This window comes from Trichogramma pretiosum, unplaced genomic scaffold (assembly GCF_000599845.2).
Source record: "Trichogramma pretiosum strain Unisexual culture from Peru unplaced genomic scaffold, Tpre_2.0 scaffold10, whole genome shotgun sequence".
NCBI lineage: Eukaryota > Metazoa > Arthropoda > Insecta > Hymenoptera > Trichogrammatidae > Trichogramma > Trichogramma pretiosum.
Genome location: NW_019641652.1, coordinates 2,191,036 through 2,207,067, shown reverse-complemented (window position 1 = coordinate 2,207,067; position 16,032 = coordinate 2,191,036). Strand labels below are relative to the sequence as shown.

The window sequence follows — 16,032 nt, the reverse complement described above, 5'->3', positions numbered from 1 at the left end:
AATAAAAAAGCGAAACTAGACTTGGAAATACCAGCAAATATTAATGATATTATATAAGCCAAAAAGTAAATAATAAAATAAAATAAAATATAAGAATGTACAGCTCTTGCACACTTGGTCAATGGATGGTATTTGGTTTTGTAAAATATGTGTTTCTAACTTGTTCCTTTTCGTAATTAATTTATATTGTAAGTTATCGTTACTATAAGTTATTCTTGAACTCATTATTGTTTTTCCTATCTAAACTTTGTTTTGTTTCAAAATCGTAATCAATGGTATATGCCATTATTAAATACACTGAAAAATGCTTTTAAGATCCGAGCGCTTTAATACTCAAATTAAACTACTGAAATGAAAAATGTACATATACTTTATAATAAGGAAACTATAGCATTTAAGATCAGTAATATCTGTATAATAAAATAAGTAGTTTTTGATGTTGTTCTACCTAAATGACGGAGGGTTTTAAAAGTGCATTCTATTCATAAAAACTTATTATGTTACAATAAAATGCATTAGGGTGTGAACAAATTATATCTTGAGAAAATTTTCTTGATACAAATGTTGATGATTCGTATAATAAGTTTTTAGTCTTATTTACGAAAAAACAATTGTTTTTATTCATAATTTTCTTCGTCCATTCAGCAATTTTATACGCAAAAATTGTATATTTACAAATATATATACTTATACAATGTAATCGTAAACCAAATCATTGATTTATCACTTTTGTGCCAAAAAAATAAGTTTATATAGACAGTAATAATATATATATAATATATATACATTATACATGTATAATATAATATATAACTGTAAGAAGTTGGAACATTATACACATCTATACTAATTTTAAGACGCTTAATAGTAATTTATAATTACATATACATTTTTGCGTGTTATTGTTCTTATAACGGTGTGATGTTTCTAGATTTACATTAAACTAGTTGAATATAATTACTATTTATTCTTTATTAGTCAGTTAAAGTACAAACATTCGACGTATTTTTCACTAGCTTATAAGAATGCGAAAGTTACCGAAAACAATATATTAATAATATTATAATTACAATTATTGTATATACACCATAAAAATGCGTGCAAATACAAAGATTTAACAAATATCTCTTTATTTAATATCCTCCTTTCAGTTTCATTTTTAACCCAGAAATCAAGTGTAATACAAATAGTATTGTTTATCAACACATAATTATTTATTTGATTTTCAAAAAAAAAAAAATTTACACACTTTAAAGTCATCACATACAATATTAAATTTTAATACTGATATTAAGCATAAATATATATATGATATTTTATAACAAAATAATACACAACATCAAGTACTTTTGGTCAAAAAAATTGAAATAATAACACTTTTCAAAATTACTGCTAAAATCATTCAGAATCGGAATTATTGTGAATGCTATTAATTTGTTGCTTGGGTAACTCTTTTTTCAATTCCAAAACATGTTCAATGGGTACAGGTTTACCATCTTCTCCGATGCGGCACGGTTGTATCACGCCTCCTCTGAATTTAGGAACATAAAAAGAAGTTGTTAATGTTATTAAGAGTTATGGAATAAATAAAATTTGATAATGTTATTACATCACCTCTGTAATTGATCAACAAGAGAAACTAATTTCATGGCTTCATACTCTTTTTGTTCATCTGTCATATTTTCTAAAGGATTAGGCTTTGGTTTCTCGTAGCATCCTAGTACTGGATTGATCCTGAAGTATAAAGTAAGTTTTTAATTTATGTAATAAGTTCTGTTAAACTGAACTTAAAAATTAAATGATAATTAACTCTATCATAAACTTACTGATCTTTCATTTGTTCATATTCTTCAGTGTCACTATTTTCTGATTCTGAAGAATAGTTAACTGTCATCTTATCGGAACCTAGTAATCCTTTGTTAGCAAACATACCAGCTGCATTTCCGTAGCCTGTATATTTTATCATTCGACCGACTAGATTATATAAAAAATTTATATTATTCTTATAATTTGATGTTATCTTGAATAATTGACATGAATGTATTTACCTTTTTCTTTACAAAGAACAAACAGAAATTCAGCAGCTAAGTCCTTGACATTAGTAACTGGAGAGGTAAGTAATTTACATAATTTGTTTCTGATAGTTGGACCTTCTTCCGGTCTATTTTTGACATCTTTCAAAGGAGGAAGAATCTGTAAATAACAAAATTGAATGTAGTTATTTCTGCCTATATTCTTCGTAAACAATATTGATATATACATACCTGGATTCTTACATACTTACGAACTAATCGTTCTGCCTTACAAAATTTTATAAAAAGGGACAATATTGGTGATAAATTTTCAGCCAAATTAGTTTCAATATTCAATTTAATATGTAGAAAATCTATTAACAACTGTACAATAGTCATATCGGCATCATGTACAAAAATGGCATTTTGCTGAGTATCTGAATTGATTGAAATCAATTTAGAATAGAATTTGTGTGGAATTATGAGTAGCAAGTTTACAATATTGCTGAAAGAGTATTTATTATTATTTAAAAATTTTCAGAACTTCACTAATAGAACTTATTAAAAACAGAATACCTATCCAAATCGTCAGAACTTCCTTTATTGCTTGTGAGTAACTTTCTTAGGCACATAACCATTTGAAAATGCATATCTGAATCTTCATCATTAAATTGTGACTGCATGAAAAGATTAAAGAGCACTTTTAAAGTTTCACAGATCAACTTTTCGTCCTCCATCTAGAAAGTTCATTCCAGTTATTAATACATTTTTGAATGTACAGAAAATTTATGCTCACATATTGACAATTATTTATTAAAAATATTTTTAGTAATTTACATTAAATATTGTTCTGAATGTTTTTGAGTAATTTCAAATTGGTTACAATCCAAAACATCTTTAACAATTTTTAAGTGGAAATTATAATAAAATTCATCATAATGCTTGTTCAATATTCCTTTAACAAGCATTAATAACTAAAACTTGGTCTTTGAGAATAGATTACAATACCTTGATTGTTTTGAATTCATTAGTTTCGGCTGAAATATTATCTATGACTTCAATCAATAGCCGATCTCCTCTTAACTGATCTTGAACATAATCTCTAAAGTCATGATTTATAGCAGTTGCTAGAAATACTATCCTCATATCAAATAATTTTGTTTCGTGGCTCACATTTTTATTGTATTTTTTTATTCTATCAAACACAACATCTAAACATTTTGTTTCACGCAGCATGTTGAGTGTGTCAGGACAATTAAATAGAATATTGCACAACAATTTCTGAGCTTCTTGTGTAACTAGATAATGCAACAGAAAATTTACAAAATAAGATTTTTTTTAAATTAAATTAAAAAATATTAATTAAAATATGAAAAACTTACCATCATTATAAATGTATTCATCACATTTTTCATCCAGACCAGATAAATATAGAATCCTTTTTAAACGATCATTGGTAATTATTTTATTCATATCTGTTTTGTCTCGACTATAAATTTGTTACAAATAAAATTTAGATGATAATACTAAGAAAATATGGAAGTTATTAAAAGAAATTACTTTCTCACACCTTAAGATTCTTAATGCACGTAAGCAAGTAGTTATATGGAATTCCTGATCTTTATTTAGTAAATGAATAAATAGAGCATCCCATATTTTTGTTCTAAGATCATTCTCATTAAGAAAATCTAATTTCATTGTATCAGCATACTATAAAAATAATACAAATTCCTGATTCTTTAATTTAATATGAAAAATATAATATTCAATTTAAGGTGTTCAAGTACATACGTCATTGACAAACTTTTGCAAAGCTTGAGAAAATACTTGCTCATTTTCTGAGGAAAGTTGATGAAGTAGGTCAACCATTGTGTTTAATTCAACCTATATTGGTTTCAAATTAATAATAAGAAAAAATACCAATTTTTCATCTGCACAACAAACTGTTCGTCAATTACTCACTTTTAACGATCTTTTTTCTGTGCAACTTTATGTTTAAAACGACTAGATTGTGATGTAAAAAACTCGACTTCTTTCTTAAATCAATAATGCAATAAAATAAATTAAATTATGCGCTTCAAATGTAAATATCAAACAGTAAACAGTGCACAACCTTACTGCTATACGATAGTTTCTTGTGGAAGGGGAAATATACATACACACATGATATCTATAGTCAATAACTCTGTCATTTAACTTTATTCGTGCATTCCTCACCAGCGACCTCTACAATGACACAACAATCAATTTTGGATCAGGTCTCTGATTCGAGAAAAGGCAATACTTGTACTTTTTTTGTTTGTCTTTCCGATTTAATCATCATCCCATGTTTTTTTACGGTGTATCCATTTCATTAGCATAATTTTGTTTCATTGTTAAGTTCTTGAAAAAAAATTATCGTTGAACTTGAATTTGATTCGAGAGAAATTCTAGAATAAAAAACGTTTTAAGGACATGATTTATCAAATTGCCAATTAACTTGAATTATAAGCTTCAATATACATTCATACATAATCATACATAAAATATCTAAAAATTATATTTTTCGAAACTTATCCACTACAACTGAAATAATAAAATTGAATGATTTTTTCTAATTTGATGCCTACAGTTAGATTTATTTCACAAATATTATAAACAAAATGAGATTTTAATCGAATAAAAAATGTTTATATCTACATATTTCTTTTAAAATAATGAATAACTAAACGAACTTAACGTTACGAATTTCTGCTGTAGAAATTGTAAAAGTTGGTAAAATTTGAAAATTCGGAACGAAAACTGCGCATGCTTTCTTCCAAGTTGTTTCTGCCTCGACTCTCGACTCTCGGGCACTAGCAGTTGTTGGCTCTTGGAAATCGAGCACGCCAAAAACACTGTATATATACACGGTGTGCTGTTCGTTGCCTCAATCCGCCCTGTTATACTCGCACACGCAAGATTCTCTCTCTACACACACATTAAACGAGCAGTGGATCGCTTTAATCAACATCTATCATTTAAGCCGTAGATATTAATTGAAATCATCAATATGCAGCTCACATTAAAAAATCTTCAGCAAAAGACATTTACCGTCGAGATCGACGCGTCGAAAACGGTAATTAAAATTCATATGTCGTACCACCTATAAGGCCCTATTTTCATTAAAAATGTTGGTTAACCATATTTACGATTGTAAATAATTAATGTTGGGACTCTTTATTTTTAGGTGAAAGACCTCAAAGATGTGATCGAAGCACAGCAGAGTATGCCAGCTCTACATCAAAAGCTTATTTACGCCGGTAATTCATTTCAAACTTCATCAACATAACCTTTTTCGCCTGCCGCCTTGCTCATTCATATTTTACAATTTTTTCCTTTTTTCATTGTGATACCTACTCTATTGTCCTTGATGTTTGGTAATAACTTTATTTGTGACAATAGTTTTTTATCTTTTTTTTTTCAATATCTTATTTTTGTTCCTTTGTATTCTATCTTTGAAGACCTCATATATGCAACTCATTCTTTTTCTCTTGCCTCTTGATAGGTTAGAGTAATCTTTGTAATGCTTTTATTGTTTAATTATAGGCAAAATCTTAGTCGATGACCAACCATTGAAGGATTATAACATCGATGAGAAAAAGTTTATTGTAGTTATGGTATCTGCCCCAAAAACTACACCAGCAACTACTGCCAGTACCTCTAGTGACGATAAAAGCTCTGAAAGTAGTAGTGAACAAACCACGACTGTAACGACTACTCCAACCACTGAAACTCCTGCTAGGTAGTTTTATTATTGAATTGTATGTAATTGTAACCATAATATATTTGAATTCATATTTTTCATTCAGTTCAGCAACAGTTGCCCAGCCTACAACTCAATCAACCAGACCGACTGAAAGTAACCCAGCAGTACCTACTGCAAGGGCTGAAAGAACAAATCAACCTGAAAGTGCATTACTCGTAGGAGATGATTATAATACAATGGTCAATAATATCATGGACATGGGGTATGTACCAATATGGCAGAATTTTTTCATAACTGTAAAGTTTCATGAAAAATGAAAAAAATGAGCTTTCTTAATTTTCTGATTAAATTAATTTAACTGGATAATGTTATAAATTTGTATGCAAGATATGAGCGGGATCAAGTAGAACAAGCACTAAGGGCTAGCTTCAACAATCCGGACAGGGCAGTTGAATATTTACTAACAGGAATACCACCTCAGATTTTTGCGGATCCTCCAGAAGATCCTGCTGCTCCTGCTGATGCTCCTGCAGCTGATACTCTTCAAGAAGGTCAAGATCCTCTTGCTTTTCTACGCAGTCAACCACAATTTCATCAAATGAGAGGTGTTATCCAACAAAATCCACAATTACTTAACCCTGTGCTACAACAAATCGGACAAACGAACCCAGCACTTCTTCAGCTAATATCACAGAATCAAGAAGCATTTGTTCGAATGCTCAATGAAGCACCTTCTGGTGGTAAGTACGAGACATTGTAAATATCTTGCTCGATTGAATTAATTTAACGCTATATTTTATTTGTAATTTAGCCGAAGCAGCTAGTGGTGGTGGCACTGGAGGAAGCAATATTACAGCTGGAAGTGGTACTGGAAGTGGAGCGCTGATTAACATAACTCCTCAAGATAAAGAAGCTATTGAACGATTGAAAGCCCTTGGATTCCCAGAAGATTTAGTTGTTCAAGCATATTTTGCATGTGAAAAAAATGAAAACCTTGCTGCTAACTTTTTGTTAGCTCAAAATCTTGATGATTAATTATTTTTTATGACACTTGCGACATAATCAAGGTACTTCTTGCAGACAAAATAATTTTATTGTTATAAATAGTCTGGGTTTGCTATACCTTTATTATGTCGCCAATTCATTGGCAAATTACAACATAATTACCAAAACTCTGAATAATCTTTTATTTGAAGTTTAAGCTTTAAGAAAACTTAAGATCTTTCATGTGAGACCTAGAAACAAATATTTTGTTGTTTCATAGAAAATTTATTTCTTTTTAACAAAAAACAAATTAAAATGTAAAAAAATAAGCAATTTGGTTGAAACAGATGTGCATCTAATATCTATGCCGGTAGCTATTATAATGAGAATGCAACATCATATAAGTACATTTGAAAATGGTTGTGCTGTTGTATCACTGACGAAATTTAGCACAATATTTTGTTTGTATTTAAATTATGATTTTTAAGGATTGTAAATATGTACATATATAAATGTTTTGCATTCTCATCGTGTATGTATACAAAACTGCTACTTATAAATATAAAATTAATACAAGTTCATATGCTGCTGTTTTATTATGCACTATGTACTTATATATATACACACCACTAAGACAATGTAATTGCTTTGTAATTGCAGTATAGATGTTTTTTTACCCTATTCAAAGTTTTAAAATCAAACTTGTTTACTTATAGAAATGAGTGTTGTTATTAATATTTATCAGATCTATTGTATCATAATAACTACTAACTATATTCATTTATCCAAATTTTTTAAATTAATATCATCAAAATAACATACTGTTTGTTCATAATTAAGAAGCTTTTAAATATTTGTTCCTTGTATCATTACTTTAGCGAACTTTCAATTTTATTCGGTTCGGGTAATCACAAAGATCAAAATCAAATGTTTCAAAATTGATTAAACGCTTGTCAAATGATGTTTTTAATAGTCTTTGGTGACTTTTTAAAAGTTGCAACTTCAAACTTAACTGTCACAAATTTGTGCAATGCAGTTATTGCATCTTCATGGACGAGGTTAAAATATTTGCCCATTTGTAATTTGTTTTTTTTTTTGCATTGCTGTTCTTACGATAACAAGCAATCCCAAATGCATCGAAATAGTATTTATTATTCGTTCAGACGTAGAAAAAAACCTCGATGATTGTGCATAATGAGCGCGAATACATGTTGATATATATGCAGCAGAACAGTACAGGCATTATATATGAAGTCATATATAACGTATATGTATGTATTTGTGCAAGTGTGTGCACACATACCATCATAAGATGTCGGTGGTGTAGACTGCTCCGCTGACCCGACTTATACTGCTGTCGCCTTCGAAGTGTACGTGCAGATTGTAAATTCTCAATTCACAGGGTATTTTAAAAATGGCGTCACGCATCGCAGCGAGCGCTACAGTTCGAGCCGTAAAAGGAAGAAAAATTCTCCCCTCTCGAGCAGCTTTGGTTTTAGTGAGTTTTCTTCTTCTTCTTTAATTATTCGTCCTTTATCATTATTTTTACTATGACAAAAAAATCCCTTACAATAATATTCACGACAATAATTGATGATACATAACCTAGATCCTAGTTTTACTGTAATTTTCGATAAATAATTTATCATAATCTATAATCTATTGATAGCATTGTTATTGACTAAAATAATACTTTCCTTTGTAGACATCTAATGCAGTGAAAAAGATCAAAGAAATACTTAAGGACAAGCCAGAATTCGTAAGTTGAAGTATTTTGCGTTTACAATCATTATCAACAAATTTCGCAATGTGTACAAATAGCAATAAATCAACTAATAATGTTAAATTCATAGATTGGATTAAAAGTTGGTGTCAGGCAAAGAGGTTGCAATGGACTTAGTTACACGTTAAATTATGCTACTGATAAGAGTAAGCTTGATGAAGAAGTTGTCCAGGATGGTGTCAGAGTGATTATTGATAAAAAAGCTCAATTATCATTGTTAGGAACAGAAATGGATTTTATTGAAACAAAACTCAGCTCTGAATTTGTATTCAACAATCCTAACATAAAAGGCACATGTGGCTGTGGAGAAAGTTTCAGCGTATGATGAAATAAAAGTTGTAAAAAGGTGCTTATTCTGTTGTTAATTTAGTATTGATATTTTTAATACTCAAAGTGTCAAGTAAGTGCGTGAGAGTTGATTTTAGTGATTTATTGTATATAGTATAAATACATGAACTTTGTAAAAAATAGTGGAAATGGCAGTTTATATAAGAAATTATTGACCAAAGACGATTACAGATGACCTTGAAAATATGTTACATTTATCATTGTATATATTACGACGAAGAAATATTTCACATTTAAAATTTAAAAAACTATGATTTTTGATGAAAAAATCAGTTGTATATAAAAAAATAGAAATGGAAATATAAGTAATGTAATAAAAAATTAAAATTGAGATTTTATTAATTTGACAATACATTGTTCAAAATTTCATGATTCAAAATGTTTTAAATTCATTAGAATTGTTACCAAAATTATGAATTTTAAATTTAAAAAGAAAAAGTTTAAATAATTCAAAATTAATTTAAATTTTTTCGGGCTGCCAACTCTTAATGATTGGAAGAATTTTCTTGAAACTTTCGTTAAAATTTTCTCTACTTGCTCTTTGAATATCTCGGAAATGAATTTTCTCGACCATCATGCCATGTGCGTGTGCTTCGCGGGAGACATGCGGTTTAAAGAATTTTTGAAGCTGAAGGTAACACGTGGTTCATGTTAGTACTTAAAACTAACTTTTCTGTACATAAGTTGAAACTTTTTTTTACAAACAAAATTGTTTGTAAAAAATTTGATCGAGAGCGTTTTCAAGAAGGTTTCATTCATAGAATAAATTTTATTGTTTTGTAAGTAGCCAATGACATAGTGGAATAAATATATCACTAATTATTACATTGAAACTTTTTCAATGTCATGAGCATTTAATAATTACTAGACTAGATATTTCTCGATCATGAAAATTTGTGAAAAAAAGGATGATAAATATTTTCCCAACAATCATTTTGTAAGAGAAAATTAACATTGGACAGTTATCCTATCAATCTTATTAAATCATTGATTTGAAAATTATTTTAAGTCGTATCAAATTTAGCGCTTAAGAATTTTACGTCAAAAATATTCGAATAGCAATAAAAAAAAGCTATCGATGAATAAATAAATAAGCCGTAGAACAATACGGCCGGTGCTGTTTCTAGCGAAGCCACGTGTTTGTGGTAGGTGTAGGATTATACTTTCCAGCGGATCATTGAGTATGGTCGCTTTGGAACCCTATATCCCGTTAATATAAGTTTCATTAGTCTACTGAGAAAATGGAGAAGGAGAAACGCCAGCGATGCATGTGTTGATTAATCGCGCAAGCGTTGGTGCGTCTCTGTTACGCGTGCGCGCAAATAGTTCATTTGTCCGATTTGAGAACGCGGAAGTTTCGATCTCGGGATCATCGCTGCAGCGTGGCTTATGGAGTTTTATTGAGAATTTTCGAGTAGCAGGTTGAGCGCATTGTTTCAAAGGTTGAATAAGCTTAAGAAGAAGTCAGTCGAGGATGTTTGGCGGATTTTCTGGGATGCCGAAAGGGCAAAATCGTGAAAATAAGCAAGCGGCGGCAAGGTCGAGTCTGGGTGTCAGAGATGGCGTTGCAAAGCAGCGGGTGCGCGAGACGCGGCGCCACGGTCGAGGCTCTCGGCGTTTGGCGCCGGCGTGGGGCTCGCCTCGGTGCTGCGGCCGCTGCTTCACGGCACTCGGGAGGCAGGGAGGGCTCGCGAACGTAGCTCCGTGTTAGTCTCGCCATTGCAGCCCCGCTGAGCGGACGCGTCGTATATCTCCTTCGTACATTACCAAGCTTGACGGCAAACAATATATACATATAGTAGTCTGTACAGTTGGTGCTGCGCCTTGTGTGTCATTGCCGTGAAGCGCGCACGCAGCCGTCTGGTAGACGAGTAACGCAGGCCAGAGAGTGAGCCGCTACGCGCACGTCCTGCAGCACTGCGAGCGAAGCCGCCGCCGCATTGGCACCGACATACATACACGAGAGAGCGAGAAAGAGAGAGAAAAAGAGAGAGAGAGAGAGAAATTGCAAAGCGCAAGAGAGAGAGAAAGAGAGAGAGAGAGAGCGAGATAGCAAGGCTAAGCTACATAGAGAGCGAGCCACTGCACTTTATACATACATATAATATATACACCTTACCCATAGACCACATATGCATTGATGTATATACATATACATTGACCATCAGCATATATATGTGTACAAACGTGTAATATAAAGAGAGACTATTCACACAGCTATAAAAGAAAAATACAGATATACGCTTATTATATGAAAAAAGAAAATATTGAAAAAAAGGTTGAATCTGCAGAGAATCGAGGAGGATAAATGGCCAGCTGCTGATCGCCTGTCGATTTTGTTCCCCAAGTTGTTTCAGCTGCTCCTGGACTGGTTTTCTATCAGAGAGACCGACTGACCGAGAAAAAAGAAGTGTACGAGAGAGAGAGAGAGAAAGAGAGGAGTTGACTGCCAGAGTGCAGCAACTCTGCTAGGAACCAGACGAAGAGCAGCAGGCCTGCTCTTCGTAGGAGGCCCGGAGGCACACGACTGCCACAGCAACGATCACGACGAGCAGCCGCAGCAGCAGCCGAGGCGGCGAGCACGAGCTTTCGGGTAACGACCGATCCTCGGTTACCCGACGCCGCTCGACCTCATGCAGAAGTACTGCACCGAGCTTACCGAAAAGCTCCTGCGATCGCTCGACAGCGATTATCATGTAAGTACAATACCAAGCTTCATCATACGTACGTACGAGATACACCTATATGTATGCGTATATAAAAATATACACCGAGGCAGAAACCTCGCACACTTATTGACGATTATCGTACGTATCGTGCGTATGAGTCTACGGACACACCGATGCAAGAATACTCATACACACGCGCACACATCGGATTCGCATCGGTCTTCGGGAAATAACGTCGAGCATTATACGAACGAGACGACGTTCTTCGTTCGTTCGTTCGCTCGTTCTCGTATACATACCTACTGTTAGCCTGTATATGTATCGTTCCTATATATCGTGCATATGCATATATAGCAATATATCTATATACGTGTGTATATTTATGTATATCTATATACGTGCGGTATATCTCGACAAAGCACCGACACACACCGCCACTTGCTGGCGCGGATACTACCTAAACGCAATCATTATGAGCAATACACAGGCGCGCGCGAAGCAGGGCGAACCCCACTGCCGAGTAACGCGAGTGTCGGGCTTGGGACAACGTAGCGTAGCATGTTGTGTATTCGCGCATGCGGCAGCTCTACTCGCGCGTCGCCAACTGACAATGTCTGCGCGTGCCAGCCTCGTTTACGTGTGTAGCTGCTCTCGTGCTATATTATAACACACACACACACACACAGACACATACGTAGCATGACGTGCTAGCGCGCGCCTGTGTGTGTGCAAAATCTCATGAACATGAATCAAACTGCACACATGTGCATGCTCCAAAACTACCCGATATTTGTCGCTTGCATTCGACGACGAGGACGATGATTTTGTCAGCGCCGACTATGCTCCGACCATAAATACATGTAGCCTTCTCGGTGTCCGCGAATCTCGAGACGAGAACGCGTGGCAAGGCGTCGTTCTTTCTTAAACTTACACCTATATACTACTACTATATGTACGACGCGATTTGCCAAAACGCGCACACATATGCTTGCGATGATGATTTACTTACGCGGTCACTGGCCTACTTTTCAGGTTGTCGATTTGCGAGGCGTCATTGAAGTTTTCACGGTCTTGGAGAAGACCACGCTCACGAAGGAAGTATTGGAAGCCACCCGGCTCGGCAAACACGTCAATGAGCTCCGACGCAATTCCAAAGACGAGGCATTGGCCAGGCGAGCCAAAAACCTCGTACGCAAATGGCGTGATCAGATGCTGCCCGGTGTGAATCAGCAACAGCAGCAACAACAACATGCCCAAGTGGCCGATGCCGCACATGCTCCCGCTGGCCTCAATGGTCAATTTAGAAATATTACGCCTGCGAGCCCGGCGCTTAAAGCATTGAATTCTCAGACTCCAGCCCTTAGAGGTCTTCAACCTCAGAGTCCAGCTCTTAGAGGTCTTCAACCTCAGAGCCCAGCTTTCAAAGGTCTTCAACCTCAAAGCCCGGTGTTTAAAGGTTTCAAGCCGCAGAGCCCAGCTCTCAAAGGACTCAAGCCAAACAGTCCAGCTGTTCCTCTCTTGCGCAATGCTGCCGTCAACTCTCGAGTAAGTTCAATTGTTTTATCCTTGTATTTCTTACATTTCAAATTCATCTGCACCTATTACGAACTTATCGATTAATTAATTCCTTCCTTTTTGTTTTTTAGATTTCGAGTCCGGCGCTATCTCTGCACAGTGACCAGTCTCGCTCTCCAGTTGAGTCTCCAATTAGGCCACCAACGATTGCAGCTGGTTTAAGTAATCATGTTTCCTCAGTCCCAAAGTTGGATCAACAAAGTGGTCAAAATCATTTGTCAGAGGCTGTACCACGAACACACAGTTCCAACAAGCGGTTACGGAAAGAGGATTCTTTTGATTCTGCAGATTTAGCATCAAATAAAAAGCTACGTCACAATGGCGATAGCAGTGTAAATAACGAAGTGCCTAGTTTAACTCTGAAGGAAAGAAATCCAGAACTGATAGAACCTGTAAATTTAGACACTCAAGTTCACGTTGCTAAAAAACGAGGCAGAAAGAAAGGTAGCAAATCTATAAAAAACACACCTTTATTAGAAGATAGTGTAAAAGAAAAATTGGCTAGCATATCTCGTAGTACCAAACTGAAAACAACTCAAGAATTATTTGAAGACTTACAGAAGCGTGGTTCAAATGTGAATGCCAATTTTTATACTAGTCATAATGTTAGCTCTATCAAAAAAGAAGATAGTAATTCAAGAAAAAGTACTGCTGGGGACAAATATCCGTTGAACATAAAAAATTCGTTTGAGGGTACTTTTGGTAAAACTAATTGCAAGTATGAAGAAAGTTTATCGAAATCACCGCACAAACAGATTCCAACCATTACTATTGATGAAGATACAGTGGATTCAGTTGGACCTAAAAAATCTGAAAACAATTTTTCTTCAAATTCTAATACACAAACTTTCGACATTCCAACGTTACCACCACTAGATCGAAATACCATTAACTGGGATGAAGACAATTACTATGTTCATCTCAATACAACACCACGCGAATTAACAGATGCAGATATTGATAAATACCATACAGAGTGTGTTGAAGGTTTGAATGGAAATTGGCAACCAAAACTCGCGTGTGTCAAAACTGAGCTTGATGATACTAAAGATGAAATAACCAATTCAATTGGTTTAAAAAGGCCATCGGATTCAAAATATGATAATTATGAATTCAGAGAGTGGCATGAAATGCTTGCAAGACCAAGTTTCAATGGCGAAAACCTTCACATATTGCCTTACGTTGTTATTGATTAGTCATTAAAATTGTTTAATATAAACTGAAAAATGTGTCCTATATTTATACATTAAAAGTCACTTTTATGTTTTGAATCAAATTCATTTTTTTTTCTGAAAGTGATCGTTTTTGTTATCTTTTGTTCTCACAATATGAATACCGTGATAACATTTCTAATTATTTAAATGCATCGCAGAAAAATACACGTCAACCAATATAATTTACTACGTAAGACGTCAAATTTTCTTGAAACAATTGTGATGATCAAACATAGAAATGTATTATTTTTGTTGCATAAGCGTTTCATGGTTTTGCATTTGACGTTATCCATCAATTACTATTTTTAGTCTTTTTCTTTTGTTTACTGCTTGAAAGTCTAAAAAATTTAAAGATAAAATTATTGTATTTATGAAAATCTCAAAGGTTAATGAGTATGGGTTAACTGTATTGTTTTATAATTGATACAAAACTTGAAGCCAATTTTTAGGAATTATTATTTAAATTGTTAATTTGATTTAAATTTTCCAAATTTGTTTATTGAGGCGATCCTTACCACAGTCAAAAATTCTATTTTCAAAAGAGTTTTTTGAAACTTCTACTTAATATTATCTTAAAGGACTCTATAGGAACCTTAACAACATAAAAATAAAGGTTTTCATAGAGCCCTTTAGAGAAATATTCGGTAGAAGTTTCAAAGAACATGTTTAAAATTTTGAATTTTGAACTGAGGTATAGATCACCTTAATTGAATGATGTAAATAACAGATAGAAAATAATTTTTTAATATGAATCCACAGTGAAGATTTTCAGCAGTGGCAAAAAATCTTACTTGCTGTTGATTTCTTATAGCAATGACCATGTTTGAAACAATCTACTCCTAATATGTTAAATGAGAGATGTTGATTAATGTAACATGTAAATTTCTTTACATTTACTTGTTATAGACCAAACCAATCATAGTTACTTAATAAAAAATTGAATGATTCGTTAATCCAAACTGATGATTACTCCGTAATTTCACTCAACATTTTCATTAACTTCCTACAAATTATAGCATATCATTAAAGTAAATTGATAAATTATAAAAATCAATGAATGGACAGATTTTTATTTTAATACGTTGCAGAATATGATCAAGTCTGTACTAGCAAAATAAAATATGTAATTAATCAAAATGCACGTGACTTTTCATCTCGTGACTCATTGTGAATTGTGCAACTCATATTCATGACATTTAATCAAATATTTTTTATGCATTTTGAGAAAAAAATGGTTAAAAATCTTCAAAAGTCTGTTTAGCATGTCTTCATTTAGGATAATTTTTACTTTCAGTCAACTGGAATGAACATGGAAATATTCTACTGGAGAAGAAACTGTAATTTTTATCGTTCTACTATTATTTGCGGAGTACCCCAAAAACTAATCAAAAGACTAATGTAAACAACAAATGATCTATAAAATGTATATTGTTTACTCAAAATTGATCAAAAAATTTATGCAAAAAATTTTCATAACATGGTATTTTTGCTTAGGTTTTTTTATAAAGTAGCTTTTTTCGCTGGTACGACTTGTACATATATAGATATATTGTGTAATTAAAACGTTTGAAGTCTCAATTTGTACAATATAATTGATTAATATATATTGTGTAAAAAACTCAAACTTATTTGTAATTTTATTTTCATACAAAGTCCTCAATCCAAATAGATAACTTGACTAATTTTTTAATAATTCAAACTGGAATTGCGAACTAATAAT

The 16,032-nt window shown here is 33.1% G+C and overlaps 4 protein-coding genes across 5 annotated transcripts; 3 read left to right on the top strand and 1 right to left on the bottom strand.

The window, feature by feature from the left end:
- Positions 1-1,342: 1,342 nt before the first annotated feature.
- On the bottom strand, positions 1,343-4,217 carry LOC106659037 (synembryn-A). Of its 2 annotated transcripts, XM_014381323.2 has the most exons (12): positions 4,126-4,217; positions 3,975-4,048; positions 3,804-3,896; positions 3,583-3,722; positions 3,395-3,501; positions 3,021-3,310; positions 2,589-2,749; positions 2,265-2,517; positions 2,049-2,193; positions 1,827-1,974; positions 1,615-1,734; positions 1,343-1,531 (listed from the first exon to the last, which is right to left on the bottom strand). In XM_014381323.2, exons 3-12 carry the CDS (start codon positions 3,879-3,881, stop codon positions 1,399-1,401), a joined length of 1,575 nt encoding a protein of 524 aa, XP_014236809.1. In that variant the 5' UTR covers positions 3,882-3,896; positions 3,975-4,048; positions 4,126-4,217; the 3' UTR covers positions 1,343-1,398. The 2 variants fall into 2 exon arrangements, with proteins under 2 accessions (XP_014236809.1, XP_023315690.1); XM_023459922.1 differs by lacking the exons at positions 3,804-3,896; positions 3,975-4,048; positions 4,126-4,217 and having other exon boundaries at positions 3,573-3,660.
- A 635-nt stretch (positions 4,218-4,852) lies between these two features.
- Positions 4,853-7,377, top strand: LOC106659035 (UV excision repair protein RAD23 homolog B). Its single transcript, XM_014381317.2, has 6 exons — positions 4,853-5,109; positions 5,221-5,293; positions 5,580-5,775; positions 5,843-6,001; positions 6,127-6,479; positions 6,551-7,377. The coding sequence occupies exons 1-6, from the start codon at positions 5,044-5,046 to the stop codon at positions 6,772-6,774; spliced, it is 1,071 nt and encodes a 356-aa protein (XP_014236803.1). The 5' UTR covers positions 4,853-5,043; the 3' UTR covers positions 6,775-7,377.
- A 96-nt stretch (positions 7,378-7,473) lies between these two features.
- LOC106659036 (iron-sulfur cluster assembly 1 homolog, mitochondrial) lies at positions 7,474-9,136 on the top strand. The gene is made up of 3 exons (XM_014381320.2): positions 7,474-8,221; positions 8,429-8,482; positions 8,577-9,136. The coding sequence occupies exons 1-3, from the start codon at positions 8,138-8,140 to the stop codon at positions 8,829-8,831; spliced, it is 393 nt and encodes a 130-aa protein (XP_014236806.1). The 5' UTR covers positions 7,474-8,137; the 3' UTR covers positions 8,832-9,136.
- Positions 9,137-10,543: 1,407 nt separating this feature from the next.
- Positions 10,544-15,931, top strand: LOC106659034 (mediator of RNA polymerase II transcription subunit 26). The gene is made up of 3 exons (XM_014381316.2): positions 10,544-11,550; positions 12,556-13,068; positions 13,170-15,931. The coding sequence occupies exons 1-3, from the start codon at positions 11,488-11,490 to the stop codon at positions 14,292-14,294; spliced, it is 1,701 nt and encodes a 566-aa protein (XP_014236802.1). The 5' UTR covers positions 10,544-11,487; the 3' UTR covers positions 14,295-15,931.
- The last annotated feature ends 101 nt before the right edge of the window (positions 15,932-16,032 follow it).

Excerpts from the sequence above, each read along its gene's own strand:
- LOC106659036 (XM_014381320.2), top strand. The coding sequence starts at position 8,138 with ATGGCGTCACGCATCGCAGCGAGCGCTACAGTTCGAGCCGTAAAAGGA. Across the intron at positions 8,222-8,428 it reads CTCGAGCAGCTTTGGTTTTA|ACATCTAATGCAGTGAAAAA; the intron begins GTGAGTTTTCTT and ends TTTCCTTTGTAG. Across the intron at positions 8,483-8,576 it reads TTAAGGACAAGCCAGAATTC|ATTGGATTAAAAGTTGGTGT; the intron begins GTAAGTTGAAGT and ends TTAAATTCATAG.
- LOC106659035 (XM_014381317.2), top strand. The coding sequence starts at position 5,044 with ATGCAGCTCACATTAAAAAATCTTCAGCAAAAGACATTTACCGTCGAG. Across the intron at positions 5,110-5,220 it reads AGATCGACGCGTCGAAAACG|GTGAAAGACCTCAAAGATGT; the intron begins GTAATTAAAATT and ends CTTTATTTTTAG. Across the intron at positions 5,294-5,579 it reads TCAAAAGCTTATTTACGCCG|GCAAAATCTTAGTCGATGAC; the intron begins GTAATTCATTTC and ends GTTTAATTATAG.
- LOC106659034 (XM_014381316.2), top strand. The coding sequence starts at position 11,488 with ATGCAGAAGTACTGCACCGAGCTTACCGAAAAGCTCCTGCGATCGCTC. Across the intron at positions 11,551-12,555 it reads CGCTCGACAGCGATTATCAT|GTTGTCGATTTGCGAGGCGT; the intron begins GTAAGTACAATA and ends CCTACTTTTCAG. Across the intron at positions 13,069-13,169 it reads ATGCTGCCGTCAACTCTCGA|ATTTCGAGTCCGGCGCTATC; the intron begins GTAAGTTCAATT and ends TTTGTTTTTTAG.
- LOC106659037 (XM_014381323.2), bottom strand. The coding sequence starts at position 3,881 with ATGGTTGACCTACTTCATCAACTTTCCTCAGAAAATGAGCAAGTATTT. Across the intron at positions 2,518-2,588 it reads AGTTCTGACGATTTGGATAG|CAATATTGTAAACTTGCTAC; the intron begins GTATTCTGTTTT and ends ATACTCTTTCAG. Across the intron at positions 1,735-1,826 it reads TATGAACAAATGAAAGATCA|GATCAATCCAGTACTAGGAT; the intron begins GTAAGTTTATGA and ends TTTATACTTCAG.